General features: G+C 37.4%; 3 protein-coding genes across 3 annotated transcripts in view; 2 read left to right on the forward strand and 1 right to left on the reverse strand.

The window, feature by feature from the left end:
• Positions 1 to 540: 540 nt before the first annotated feature.
• On the forward strand, positions 541 to 6,491 carry LOC146469763 (programmed cell death protein 10-like). Its single transcript, XM_085122914.1, has 9 exons — positions 541 to 700; positions 1,023 to 1,079; positions 1,206 to 1,263; positions 1,802 to 1,861; positions 2,267 to 2,323; positions 3,025 to 3,094; positions 4,690 to 4,783; positions 5,628 to 5,710; positions 6,269 to 6,491. Exons 1-9 carry the CDS (start codon positions 623 to 625, stop codon positions 6,354 to 6,356), a joined length of 645 nt encoding a protein of 214 aa, XP_084979040.1. The 5' UTR covers positions 541 to 622; the 3' UTR covers positions 6,357 to 6,491.
• A 590-nt stretch (positions 6,492 to 7,081) lies between these two features.
• On the forward strand, positions 7,082 to 10,932 carry LOC146469764 (box C/D snoRNA protein 1-like). The gene is made up of 8 exons (XM_085122916.1): positions 7,082 to 7,210; positions 7,299 to 7,405; positions 8,090 to 8,175; positions 8,698 to 8,801; positions 9,179 to 9,247; positions 9,483 to 9,563; positions 9,847 to 9,927; positions 10,498 to 10,932. The coding sequence occupies exons 1-8, from the start codon at positions 7,092 to 7,094 to the stop codon at positions 10,742 to 10,744; spliced, it is 894 nt and encodes a 297-aa protein (XP_084979042.1). The 5' UTR covers positions 7,082 to 7,091; the 3' UTR covers positions 10,745 to 10,932.
• Positions 10,933 to 11,790: 858 nt separating this feature from the next.
• LOC146469765 (eukaryotic translation initiation factor 4E type 2-like) overlaps positions 11,791 to 14,173 on the reverse strand; it is a 13,652-nt gene continuing 11,269 nt past the window's right edge. Inside the window, exons 7-10 of the mRNA XM_085122917.1 lie at positions 13,577 to 13,651; positions 12,447 to 12,508; positions 12,204 to 12,278; positions 11,791 to 11,940 (exon numbers count right to left, since the gene is read on the reverse strand). Of these exons, the coding sequence (XP_084979043.1) occupies positions 11,898 to 11,940; positions 12,204 to 12,278; positions 12,447 to 12,508; positions 13,577 to 13,651 (255 nt within the window). The 3' untranslated portion in view covers positions 11,791 to 11,897. The remainder of the gene's footprint in view (positions 11,941 to 12,203; positions 12,279 to 12,446; positions 12,509 to 13,576; positions 13,652 to 14,173) is intronic.

Here is a 14,173-nt window from a genome sequence, read left to right on the forward strand (position 1 = left end):
TGAACGGAGAACGGTTAAAATGGACAAGCAACTTTCCATCCTCCAAGAATTTTTATCGAAAACTGTCTACAAAAATACAGGAAAAGTGGTCGTCGCCCGGCGGCAATACTAAGCAATTTAAAAATTGCACCGACAAGCTTATTATAACCTGGTACCACAAGAAGCTGTATTATTTTATCCCAGATAATTAACATTATGAAAAGCTGCGCGCTACTTTTGACAAGGTTCGAAATAATTTATTCATGTTAATTATCACTGGGATAAAATAATACAGCTTCTTGTTGTACCAATAATAAGCTTGTCGATGTATGTTAATTATTACTGGGATAATTATCACCCAACTGTCTTGGGTCTTAATCGACCCATATTATTAGCTAAAATGCAAGGCCGATATTTCTGGCCGGATTTGATCTTTCATTGTCCATTTATCCACGTAAACATTTTTCATTTTGTGGGTACCCCACCCCTACATTGCATCGTCACTAAAATTACGTCACTACAGCAACAACCGCTGGAGCTTGGACTCTATAAAACGACACCTCGAGAGGATTGTGGGTAGAAGCACTTTTCAATATGGCGGAAGATCAAGTCTTCGAGTGAAAAAGAAAACAACGCTAAAAGTATGGCGCTGGATGGCGAAGAAAGCACACCAGTGCCCAATCTGGCGCTGGAAACGATTGTGAAACCAGCACTCCGTGAGGTAAGCTTAATCCAGCAAACAGTTTGGCCAGGAAAATTCATTTTCCGGTTTCTCAATCGATTACTCTGTTTGGCTATTCTGGGTGTTGTCATGATTGATTGTTTGATTGATTTATAGTTCATCGAAAGCCGATTATTGTTTTTATAAAGAATTCATGTTCGAGTTATACCACTGGATTTTATAGAGTATAGTACAACGTTGTTCCTAGGTGTAACGCTTAAAACTAAGCTTTAATAAGTTTAATTATGTTTTTAAAAATGTAAATTTATTTGTTTTGAACATACATGTACTCTCACTTCTTCCATCTTGCTTTTGTGTTTAGTTGGAACCATCCTTTGATACAGAAGCTGTTGAAAAGCTACGTGCTGCTTTTGCCAAGGTTCGAAATAATTTATTCATGTTAACTAACACTGGGATAAAATAATACAGTGGACACTTAACTATTTTCTCAACTGTGATAGAGATACTGTATATTTACAATCAAATGTTTGATTGTTTTTGTCAGGCTGAAAAAGAGGTACCAGGGGTTACACAGCAAATTGTTGGAGAAATTTTAAAGTCAGGTACAAACTCAATGTCTATGTATATGCCAGGGTGCATTTCTTGCTGTGAAAAATTTTAAAACAAAAAGAAACTTCAGCCACAAGACATGACTGCATTTTATGTGGGCTTATACGCTGAAGATCTTCAGCATGGTTTCCAAATTGCTCAGCGTGCTGGTGCACGATCATTGTCTTTGGTGTAAAGAGGCTCAATACTGAGGCCTAAGACAGAGATAATGCCGAACAATTACCTAGGTTTTTTGAAAACATCCACCGTTCAAATTAACTGTTTTTCTCCAAAAATATCTTGGATTTCTCTCCTGGTGTAGGAATTAGAGTTTAACAGATGGCCGGTATAACATTTTCCTGGCATAGGCACTTCGGCGGCTACTTGACGTGGACGTTCAGAACTCTTGGCATGTGACATACACGGAATGACCCTGACCCCAAGATTGTACATTCATGTACATGTACTTGTATTATAGAGTGTATATTTGCAAGTCACATGCCATAATGTTCAGCTGTGATTTTAACTGTCTTAGTTGTTTATTGCTTGCAGCTTCATTATCAGTGAACATGAATGAAATCCTCCTTCTGTGTGCAGCAAGTAACAGTCAAGGTCAGTTTGTTTTTCTTCATACTACAACAGTGGTTCTAATCCCATTGCATCCTAACTAGACCTGTAGACAAATTGAAGACAACAGCCACCTTAGTGCAGCCAATGGGAAACCTTCACTAGTTAATGACTGGCTACTTGAAATCCTTGTGTAGGTTAAGCTTCTTTGACACCATTCAGTTTAATTTTACCTCAAACCCTAGTATCAGATTGGACTAAGCAAATATAAGCCATTTATGGAGAAATTCACCAGCTACAGCATAGTATCTGTATGCAATCATCACATGAGGAGATTCAACTGGCTAAAAGTTAGAATTGTATCATGTTTGACTCAAGATTTGTGCGGGGAAAAGGTGCTATGATCGACAGAGTGGAAGGTCTAATCAACTGTGGTTTGGTTATCCACAGATTATAACTTCACTGTAAAAGAACCCGAGTTTGCTTCTTTATCCAAGAAAGCTAAAGGTAACAATCCACTACAGTTCTGTATTGACCGCTTGCCACTTATCACAGCTGTGCTATACCACCAAAAAAATAACAATAAATCAAAATAACTAAATAAATGTACTGTAAATTTAGGCTTGTAGTTCAGGCTTCCCTGTCACTATAATAATTTTTGCATTCGTATCATTTAGTCATAATATTTGGAAATGACTTGTGGCACCACAACAAAGGATAATGACGATGATAAGTAATGATGATGGTACAGCTGTAATGATAATAAATTATTAATAATTATTATTTTTTAAAGCATTGCATTACTACAAATTGGAAACCACCTACTGAGTTGCTGTGATTTCAATTTAACTTGATATTTAAAATTATTCTTTTAAATATTGCTGTAGTTTGATGTTTATATTCTTGAATGGAAAATAATTATTTTACAGTCAGTGAATTGGAAACTTGATACTTTTTCATCTCATGTGAAATGGCCCTTATTGTAATTAATTTAATAATTAGTTAGTCAGTTAGTTAGTTAGTTAGTTAGTTAGTTAGTTAGTTAGTTAGTTAGTTAGTTAGTTAGTTAGTTAGTTAGTTAGTTAGTTAGTTAGTTAGTTAGTTAGTTAGTTAGTTAGTTAGTTAGTTAGTTAGTTGGAAATTCCATTTTGAACTATATTACAGCCATTACATCCAACTTACCTTCCTTGTTATTGTTTAAATTGCAGACCTAAAGTCCATCTTAGCAAAAATTCCAGCTGAAATCAGCAACAGACAAAAGTTCCTCCAAACTATAAAGTAAGTGTGATAACACATGCTGCCTGGTAAAAGTGGCAACAAGTTGTGAGCATGCACGTAAATGAAGTAAGATCATTCTCTGGAATGCCCAGGAGCTGGCGGGAATAGTCCATCTTCTTTGTTGAACTGTGGCTGTTAATTGCACAGGTGCTAGTTTTGTTTGGAAAAATCTTGTTTTGAATTTGTTGTCTTGATAATGGTATATATTCTCGGCCTCAGTGGTTGGACAAGCCAATACAAGAGTGGCAGTCCTTCCCCCCACTGAGCCAGAGTCCTGTAGGCAGCTCAAGGCTATACACAGCAATGACAAATATAAAGTTTTTTTTTCATTTGTCATTAATTGTCATTCTGTTGTTGTCACTGTTGGTGATAATAAATGCTTGATGAGCTGAAAGGATCTGACGCAAATGTAGTTGAAATGGCATCTCAAGCGTTACATTCAGTAGGTCGAACAAGAAAGTGGCAGGAATTCACTCTTTCTTGCAAAGTGCGAAGCAGTTTTGTAGTTCACGTTACCATACGGTAGTGCCCCAGAAGTCCCAATATTCCTGAAAATTTCCATCTCTAGTGAAGCAATGATGACAAATAACTACATAGTCATTGGTTTGGGAAAATGGTCGTCAGCTTTGCATAGAAATTTTTACTGTTTGGCTGAGGTTACTGTAGTTAACGATACAGAAGAGTTACACTTGGTCCAGACTTTTGAGTTCTCCAAGACTGATTTTGTCTCCATCATGTTGTGTGAGACAAACTGATGTTATGTTGCAAAGATTGTGCACTATGGACGGGCTGGATTCTTGTAGCACACTCTTGATATTTAAGTGTGGTGATGGTTAAGTACAAAGGTTTTTTACAAAGTTGCTCTCCGTGATCAAAGGTCACCCTGGCTGTGAAAGAAAAGTAACATGCCCCTTTGAGAAGCCCATAACTCAATTACAGTCGAACCTCCACTAACGGCCACCTCTCCACAACGGCCACCTCTCTACAACGGCCACTTTTTTTTGTCCCGGCGGACAGTCCATACATTACCTCTTGTTTAAACCTCTCTACAACGGCCACCTCTCTACAACGGCAACGGCCACTAAAGTGCGTCCCCAACTGCCAAAATAACCTCTCGACAACGGCCAGTACAGCTCTTTTTTGTAAAAACCTTTTTTTATAAGTTGATACAGTAATCGACATTTGTCTTCGGAACATTACGTTTCTGTATCCATTTTAATGATATACGCTGCAGTAAGCATAAATTGTCTACAATAATACAGCGAATGTTGCGAACCTTGCTCGTTTCGTCTGGTTAACATTTTGATTCAAAACATTATTTACGTTTTAATGTGTATTTTGTCTGTATTTATTATCTAAGATTGGATTGCCATTATAGGCTACAGTAAGCATGAACTTGGCACAATAAACATGTTGTACTTCCCGAAAAAAAAAGGTGTCATATTACACCCCTACCTCCCCATAACGGCCACCTCTCCACAACGGCCACTTTCTTCTGTCCCCAAGGTGGCCGTTGTGGAGAGGTTCAACTGTAGAATGATTCTGATGGACAGAAATTCAGTAATTATGGATTGTGTACATTTCTACATTGTTAGGGATATCGCAACTGCTATAAAGGATCTACTAGATGCTGTAAATGAGGTTTTTAAGAACTGCCAATCAGTTGGAAAGATGGCGCAGTATAAAGAGGTAAACTACGTGTACATGTAGCAGCATGTTTATTGTAGTGGGGACGGGCCGGGGAAGGAAGGGTCTAAATTGACTGCTTCCCTGAAAGATTGTGTTTCGTTGTACTTGCAGTAAAGAAGATGTTTTAGTCATTTTCCCAAATATACCTTTTAGAAATTATCACACTTTCAGAACAGTACTGCCAATTTGCAAAACTTACCCAATTATGGGGAGAATATTCAATAACGAAAAGGCAACTATTAAGAAAATTTATATAGCTTTTGTGATTCGGGGAGTTTGCTGAAAAATAATTAATGCTTTGCGTTAGAGAAGCGACTTTCTCTCCTTTTTGCCTCGAGAAATTCTCGCGATTTGGGAAAGAATGTTGGAAACATTTTTTCTCTTAATTCAAACACGTATAAGAAGAGATTTTGAATAGCATTTCACAGCAAAATTTAACTATAAGAAACTTTTAAGCTTTTAAAAAACTAACGACTTTTCGACGTTACTTCGCGTCGTTATTAAGTCAAAATTAGGAATAGCAAGTGGAAATATATAGAAAATAAAACAATAGAATTTTTCCATACCCCTATGGGTTCTATCCCCAACCAGAAAGGTGAAATGAACTAAATGAACAAAATATAATTACTAGAGTGTTAGGTAAAAAGTTTGGCGCGAATCGAATCAGTTCGAGTGTTCAGAGAAGGCTTGATGAACAACATTTCGTAAATAAGAGCATTTCTTAAATTTCAATCACACATAATTCTACTATTTTTAACATCAATGCTACGTCCTAAATTGTCGTATTTCTAACTTTTCTTTTCCTTGTGTGCTTTTCAATTATATGTTGTTTTTGTCTCTGCAGGGTCTGGAGCGGAACAAAAAGGAATTTGTAAAATACTCCAAAAATTTCAGCGATACTTTAAAGCAGTACTTTAAGGATCAAAGGTTAGATGGCAACATTTCTTGTACTCTAATTTTGAAGTAGACAGGGACGCCAATATTTCTGTGAACGAATACAAAACGTGGTTCAGAGGAGGTGATCATTGCTCCAGGAAAAACCCGTAAGTTGGAAAGCCCCGAGATCCGTTTAAACGGAGAGAAGAACAGCTGGTCCGGTTCGCCCAACTTTTACCGAGTGTTGATATGAGAAAAAGTTCACTCACTGTGATCACAATTTATATTCTTTTATAGCATTCTTTTGCTGCCCTTAGCTGCAAAATTAAAATGCACCTACAACTCGTACGCTCAAGCCCCCAAATTGGAAGTGTCTTTAAATCAATATTCCTTTTTCCGTGACAACTGATTATTCGTTAAGTATAATTATATTATATCGCAACACCAGTTGTTTGCCATCAGTAACCGATTATAATCGATGATCGGCTGGTACCCTCAGTACTATTTGACACTTGATTTCAATAACAACAACCCTAGTTGCCACTAACCTTGAGATCTCTCAGATTATATGAGTCCTAATATATTTTTTTCTGGTATTTTTTTTTTCAGGGCCGAAGCAGTTTACGTCAGTGCGAACAGACTCATCAATCAGACAAACCATATCTTGTATATGTTTAAACTTGCTGGAAGCTCGTGAAGCTATCACTGAAGTAGCTTTGTAAAATATCTTCACCTTTTGTATTATTTTACCAAATTGTGAAACCGTTCAAAGTAATCGTTTTGTAGGGTTTATAAGCACGTGGACATGAAAATAAAACCTTTATTTACTTAATGCAAGTTCTGTTTTGTCCTTCTTGTTTACGTAGCCTGCGCGAAGAAAGAATTACTTTAGCAACTATTTTAGAATCTTTCTCGTCGTTGTAAAGCTATGGAAGCGAGTTTGTGTGGTGGTTTCCGCGTCCGACTCGAGGCGGTTCTTTCTCTCTCTTCACACAGTACACGCATCATAATTCGGCTGCGTAGAGCGACTATCGCAAACATGAGCTTTTTCCAGGAAACGCGATTTCGTTAGCAGGAGGTTAATCCAGACCAAGTAGGTTATCTTTGGTCAATCTGGCCCCGTTTTGTAATATGCGGGCTCTACCGGGCATCAGTGGCCAGGGTACTCCGCGCGTGTGACCTTACATACACGTATTTGATTAGCCGGCATGTAGACTTGTCATATTTTCTTTGCTTTCTGCCCCACAAAGCAAATTGGAAATGAGACGTTTGTACGGAGGCTAACAGGTAATAACTAACGTAGCCTGTTCCCGGCTTTCAGAACGTTGAGATTGTCGTTTCTTCGGACCTATTGACTAGCCTTAGAATGTCTGCAACATCTCAACGTGCAAAACCTGAGTAGAAACTGGGAGCTACTCTGAGTAAATCCACAATGCTTAGCGATCGTATTTCCGACAACATGGCGGACAACGTGGCCAAAGGGATCTGCGAAGTTTGTGGCAAAAGTAATCCTAAATATCGCTGCCCTGGCTGTGCAAGATGCACGTGCAGGTAAAAGAGTTGCTTTTAAGGTCATGTCGAGTTCTAATGTCGTGAATAAAGTAGAACTGAGTTTTATTTGATGTTCTGTTTTCATCAGCTTAGCATGCGTCAAGTCCCACAAAGCGCAATTTCAGTGCTCTGGAGTTCGCTGCAAGACAAAATTCGTATCAGTAAACAAATACACAGACAGTGATTTGTTATCAGGTAACTATTGTTATATGAGTTAAAATAACATACACTGACAAAGAACTGCGTTCAAGTTTGTGGACTGAACTGGAGTTGTTACATGACTAACAACACCATGCAAAGTCACTTGAATTGTAAACAAAGGCACACTGTTAACACTTGGTAACAAAAGAACACAGGGCTACTTTTGCAAGTACTCTTCCTAACTGGTTCGGTAACTCATCAGTCATCGGCGGGCCAGTCGGCAACTGGGAATTTAATTTTATCTGAATTGGAGCAATTTTGATTCTTGCTAGTTGCCAGGGATAGCAAAACATCCGTTTTGTTGTCTGACCTTGCATCTCATATCATCAACCATAGATCAAGACCAGGAAGAAAAATAATCCTCTGAAAAAAAGTGTTGTCACAAACAGTGCCAAGACAAGTTGAAAAACTTTGTCATACATGTAACAGCCCCACCAAAACTTGGGTTTATCCCCCCCCCCCCCCCCTCTCTTTCTCTTTCTCTCTTGCCCATAAGGCCAATGCAAAGTTGTTAATCCTAAGAAAACTTCATGGATCTGTGAAGGACATAGCTACATGTTCTCCACTTCATACTTCATAATAAAATCGCAGAAAAGAGTACTGTCTCATACCTGACATCTTATCCATTGATGAATAACTATATATTATTTGTCAATTAATATTTTTCAATATGTATAGACTACAGATTCTTAGAGGATGTGGATAGATTGGCATATACAGCAGCACATGATGGTCGAAGATCCTGGAAGCGTTGGGGTGCACAGGTGTATTTCTTTTTCTTTCTTTCTTTCTTTCTTTCTTTCTTTCTTTCTTTCTTTCTTTCTTTCTTTCTTTCCATCATACATATGTCCTTTTTTTTTTTAGTGATTTCAATTGAATTGATCTTTATATGATGGAAACTGTCACTTGATTGATTGCACATGATTGTACTAGGCTCGATTTCCAGCCGTTTTGGGAGTCCAGTATCATCCTCCTCCCAACAATGGTGTGGGGCAAGGAACGCGGGATCCCAAAAGTGGCTGGACATCGAGCCTAATGACTGTACATGATTAAAATAATTTGCTTGGTTTCTGCTTGTATGTAACTTACACATGTACAGACTTTGGGATCTTTCTTGTTATCTTTCATTGGTGTTATACTGTTTTAAATAATAAGTATTAATTTGTTTACAGTAACAGCTGTCTTGTAACATTTTTATAGTACCTAGTCTCTTTTCTTTCTTTAATGTTTAATTACATAAATTTCATGAACCTGTTTTTTTTTTGTTTTTTTTTTTTTTGTTTCAGATTTCACTTCTTCGTCGGAAGGCGAGGCAAAGTGGTGTAAATTTAAAGTTAATGCCTATTGGAATGTCAAAAAGAAAGGAAAATTCATCAAAGTTCAATAAAGAGTAAGTCACAAAATCATACCCCTCTCATCTCAGAAGAACATAAATGTATGTAATAATTTTAAATTTACTTGATTTATTCTCTGTCCCCATATTGGCTGGTAGGGGGCCTATATTTGTTCAAAGCATATAATTTAAATATTTGTAAGTTCACACTTTACATGTTACCCCATCTTACAGCTGTAAGTTTATATGAGTCAAGACATTTTGAGCAATTTGCTTGACCACTTGAAAAATTGCAGTTCTGTTTTAATTTTTAAATGAGATTGTGAGTGAAATTGAAGGTGAATGGTTTTCTTTACTCTTGTAAATTACCGATAATTGAAAAGTAATTTTAAGTAATTGATTTATTATTAACAGTATGCTCCCTGTTGTTTTAGCGCAAAGTGCATAATGTGGAGAATCCGGTGGCTGTTTCCTCAAGCTGGTGTGGAGTATGTTGATAGATGGTAAGAGTTGTCAGTAATAGAATGATATAACATACCAGACCCTGTAATGGACAAACATCCCATCTTCGGGTGGGAGGTAATAAATAAATTCTACTAAGTACTGCTTTTGATCCAAGTGCGATATTTTAACAGACATATCACTGGAGAAGAAGATATGAATACATGTCAGTAGTTCTTTATCAAGTTTTGAAAATTTGCATCAAGTATTCTACTGTACGTTGATATCCAAATGCAGGGTGTCAGAGCTAGCAGTTATCAGAGATGTCCTGAAGAAGTATATTGATCCTGAACAGGCAGATCCTGTTCATAAACAAAGGTTAGGGAACATAAATTATATTTACAATTTTTAAGAATTTATTATTATTGTTATTACTATTATTATTATTATTATTATTATTATTATTATTATTATTATTGTTATTAAAAGTAGTTTCATAGCGTCACATTTTTTTAAAAGATTTTATATGTTGCCATGTGCAGTCAAAATTGCACATGTATGCATGTATTGCCATCCTACATGTAGTAAATGTACGTCAAGTCACAAAATTTCTAAGTAAAGTTGCATACTGAAGGCAGGTACATGTATCCTTTTTCAACAGTTTGAAGAATTACTGTGAAATTGGAGTTGAAGGAGTCTGTGTGTTTTTAAAAGTGGAGCCTCTACCTGCATCCCAACTAAGGTACAGTTACAACTCAAATGTAAGTTGATAGTCCTGCAGGTCTCAATCCTCACATCCTCAAACCTTGAGAATCAAGTCTCTACTAGTCGAGTTTCAAGAATTCCAAGCAGTCTTTTGAGCTTTGAGTCAAGAAGCTAAATGAGCTCCTGGCTTTTAGCTGGAAGATCAGACAATGGTTCAAGGCCTGCACTCTATTAAGGCATTGTTTCCATAGGGAAGAGTCCTTACTAGTGTTTACTCTCTCTACCAAGGGGTATATGTTAAAACGGCTTCTTGCAAACAATATAAACTGAAGAAAACTTAACAAGCACTATGGGGGTAACCCTGTGATCATGGACTATCTTCCCATTCCTGGGGGAGAGGTCCCTTCCCACTACACATATACACGGTACATACATGTGTGGAAATGAAATGATGATGATGATGATGATGATGATGATGATGATGATGATGATGAACAAAGAACTGTATACGAGATTGGTAATCATGTACTCTCAACATGACTGCACTATTTTATTCTCCAGCACAAGTGTAAATTAAAAATTGCTGCCTTACATGTATGTTTTGTAGATATTATCAGTTGGATACTTCACAAACCCTAAAGGAGTGTCTAGCAAACAAGACCGTCACTGAATTCCCTACTTTACACGTGGTGCTTTTAGACAAGATTGCAAGCTACCCCACATCCTGTCAAGATGAAACATCGGTAGCGGATACAAATATCACGGAGAGCTTGAAATCTCAGGAAAACAGTTGTTGTGAACTTTCATATGTTACCTGTTTGTCTTCAGAAGAAGCCTCTATACAAAATACTTAATGCACAAGATGTTACGGTTGTCATTTTGATTCTGTAGAAAAATGACATGATATTGTGCATATTCTGAGTGGCTTTCACAGAGGGAACAGGCCTTTGGACATTGTGGTGGCCAGTTTGCCGCAAATGAATGTTGCTCAATTTTCAGACATTTGCACCAATTCAAGCTGCTAACCTTCTAAACTTTCACAGCAGGACCCCGTTGTTCAAAGAGTGGATAACTTAATCCACTGGATAGGTCGCCATCCAGCAGATAAAATGTGTGCAAGATTTTCCCGATAGCCCTATAATTTGTGAATAGAGTAAAACAAATGTAAGTATGGGATTGAGTGGAGAACTTGCCAAAAGCTGGATAGTGACTTATCCAGTGGATAAAGTTATCTGCTCTTTGAACAACTGGGGCCAGCTCGTTACTCAAAACTTGTGCATAATTTAAGCACTTTGTCCTTAAGGGTTGTACTAAGACAATCTCTGTTTTCCCAGAGAAAAATATTAAAGGGGAAGTATCATGGGGTTTTTGATATCTTTTGTTAAAAATGATGAAATAAGACCTTAAATTAGCTGCCAAATAATTCTAGAATGACGAGAGAAAAGAAATCAAATCAATTCTTGAAAGGAACAACTTGTGACCTGTTCTAGCGCATTTTGGAAACAAAAATGCGAGAACTTGAAAAACATTAGCCTAATATTTTTCAAGTTTCAATCCATACCGGCCTACTCTGTCTCTGGCCAGAGGCAATAATCAACAGTTTTATTGCACTGGGATGATTGTATTTATAACAAACTTGACAATTATTTCGTTGTTTCTGCTGACAGACAAACATTTTTGGGTTTTGAAATGACAGCAAATTCGCGTGATACTTCCCCTTTAAGTGACTTTGAACAAGCCTGCAACTACAGTACCCTCTGTACCCTAACCCATACTGCTGTATGTCAAGAGTCAAACTAAGGTTTAGCTCACATAAGTTAGCCTATACATCTAAAAGGTAGAAGAACAAATGCTTGTGTGGATGTGGCCCTTTGAGTAAGGATGCAAATAAAAGAACAACTTTTGAATAACGCGACATGATAGATTTTATTTGAACACGAACTGAAGTTATGAAGGAATAACCACAACTTGTGATGTCTTTGTCTAATAATGTAGTTGTGTGAAGGTTTATCTCATGAAGACATCCGTATTTCTAAAACTGGAGTTGTCCCTGGAAATACAACAAAATAAGATTAATAAAAATTGTTTCCATAAAAGACAGCAAAATAATAAAATTGTGGAAAAAAAACCAAGCTTGTTTTACTTTTACTGGTACTTTTAATTAAGGAAGGAAATCAGCTTCTAACTGTCAGAAATGCCTAAGGCTTGCAAATACGAGGAAAAAGTAGTTAACCCTCGAAAAACAAAACTTTTTGATCAGAGAGGTACCCACTCGTGGGAGTTTCAACGTAACGAAATTATGTGATGTCTTACTTGAGACTGCTCTGGTGTGCCTTGTACTCCATGATTGTATTCTGTGGTAAATTCAAAACCCTTTTCAGTGTGTCCCTGAAACAAAGGCACAATTTTAATATTAGAGCTCAACTTATGGTTAGCAGCAGCAGTAGAGAGTAGTTCTGACCTTAAACTAGCCTGTTTAGTGGCAGTTTTGGTTTCGACTTTGTCAAGGCTGAAAGCTTGTTCTCATTTTATTTATACGCAGCACTTGGTACTGACCTTATTCGTGTTGTTGTGGCTTGGTCAGCAGCATTTCTGTTCCATATTGAAATAATGTCTTCCTAAAGTTAACCAGGCACACAACAATTCTGTAAGTACATGTTCACAAGAACAACTGAAGGTAATATAATGATACTTTCTTCAGGCCAGGCAGTAGCCAAGTCACAGGCCACCAGTGCCCCAGGGTACCCAATAAACTTATATGCATTCTTCCAGTTACAGTACATTCACAGCCCTCCCCAGGTTTCTTGGCAGGTTGTGATCACCACCCCCACCCCTATGAAAATTCCACTTTTAGTTAGGTTCCTATAGCTGTATCGTATTAATTTTATTTGATTAACTGCCCTGGGAGCTTATTTAATTTTGGCCCATGAGGGTAGGCACTTATTCGAGGGTGGGCGCTTATTATTTTCCCAACATTTACACCAAGCAAGGACAATTTTTAGAGAAATAAGAAAACAAGGAATAACAATATTTTATTTCACTCCACAAGACAATGCTATCATAAAAAATCATAAACATAGTAAAAGTTCATTGACTACCGTATCTAAAACCAATTTTGGAACACAACTTCTTACTTTGTGCTGGGCTAGTACCCTTTTGGGTTTTCAGGGTGGGCGCTTATTCGAGGTGGAGTTGAAGTTGCAGTTGGGGCACCTATATGTACATACATGTATCATGAAAGCATACGGTACAGGTCCAGTGTATTAGATAATTATAGGCTTCCACTACCCTGTCACCTTAAAAGAAAAATTCCCCTGGAGGCCCACATCCCCAAACCACGTGAATCACACCTCTGATTACTGCATTGCCAGCATGGCTATAAGTCCCGGTGGTGTAGTGGTTATCACACCCGACTAGTGTGGGGTGACGTGGGTTCAAATCCCACCCAGGGCAAATTTTCTTTCAAATATCTATTCAAAAAATATTCAAAAAACATTCTTCTACTTCCAGATAAAATATTATTATGAGTGACATGATGTTTGGCATATGACAGTCGAAATAATGTCCATTATTAAAGTATACACCGCATGTATACCCCTTTTCTTTTACCTGGTGATTGCTGTAGTGTACTTTCAAGAGTAACTCAAACTGTACTCAGCAAAGCCACAGAACTACAAGTAAACTACCTGGAATCGCACTGAAATCACAGCACCACAGACCTCACTCCCAACCATAAACTGCTCACCAAGCATTGCCAGGATCTACACAATGCAGCATAAATACATTAGTTTCATCATTTCAAACATACAGTATAACATCTTCCAATCTTAGTGCAAGAACATCACCTTCCAAGCTTATTGCAAGCTTAACCTGTACATGTAGCTTTGTTCTCTGAGATGTCAAAAAGCTGCTATGATGATTGACGGCAGTGAAAATCCTACCAGTTGGTTGAGTCTAGAAGTTGAGAGTTTCCACATTACAAAAAGATGCCAAATGAAATCCTTTTATTTCCACAACCTTTTTTCCCCCACTTAATTTGACCACACTCTGATGGACTCCTTTTACTCCAGCTCCTCTGAGTACAATAATTTTGGCAGGTGGAGTTGTTTAGTATACGTTCATTTCTTTCTTGAGACAAATAATAGTTACCACATTTTCGTTGATCAGTCAGCTAAAACAGCAGCCATCAGAAAGTTTTTGAAAACATGTCTAAAGTTATCAAAAAATTAAATGAATAACTTTGTCAACACAAATAAATTTCCTTGGTATATTTTAGCAGGGAT

This window comes from Pavona decussata, unplaced genomic scaffold (assembly GCF_977016875.1).
Source record: "Pavona decussata unplaced genomic scaffold, jaPavDecu1.1 SCAFFOLD_119, whole genome shotgun sequence".
Lineage (NCBI taxonomy): Eukaryota > Metazoa > Cnidaria > Anthozoa > Scleractinia > Agariciidae > Pavona > Pavona decussata.

What these genes read in the sequence shown, in the direction of transcription:
- LOC146469763 (XM_085122914.1), top strand. Translation starts at nt 623, where the DNA reads ATGGCGCTGGATGGCGAAGAAAGCACACCAGTGCCCAATCTGGCGCTG. An exon ending in AGATGGCGCAGTATAAAGAG is followed by an intron (nt 4,784 to 5,627) that starts GTAAACTACGTG and finishes TTGTCTCTGCAG; the next exon opens with GGTCTGGAGCGGAACAAAAA. An exon ending in CAGTACTTTAAGGATCAAAG is followed by an intron (nt 5,711 to 6,268) that starts GTTAGATGGCAA and finishes TTTTTTTTTCAG; the next exon opens with GGCCGAAGCAGTTTACGTCA.
- LOC146469764 (XM_085122916.1), top strand. Translation starts at nt 7,092, where the DNA reads ATGCTTAGCGATCGTATTTCCGACAACATGGCGGACAACGTGGCCAAA. An exon ending in GGAAGCGTTGGGGTGCACAG is followed by an intron (nt 8,176 to 8,697) that starts GTGTATTTCTTT and finishes TTTTTGTTTCAG; the next exon opens with ATTTCACTTCTTCGTCGGAA. An exon ending in GATCCTGTTCATAAACAAAG is followed by an intron (nt 9,564 to 9,846) that starts GTTAGGGAACAT and finishes CTTTTTCAACAG; the next exon opens with TTTGAAGAATTACTGTGAAA.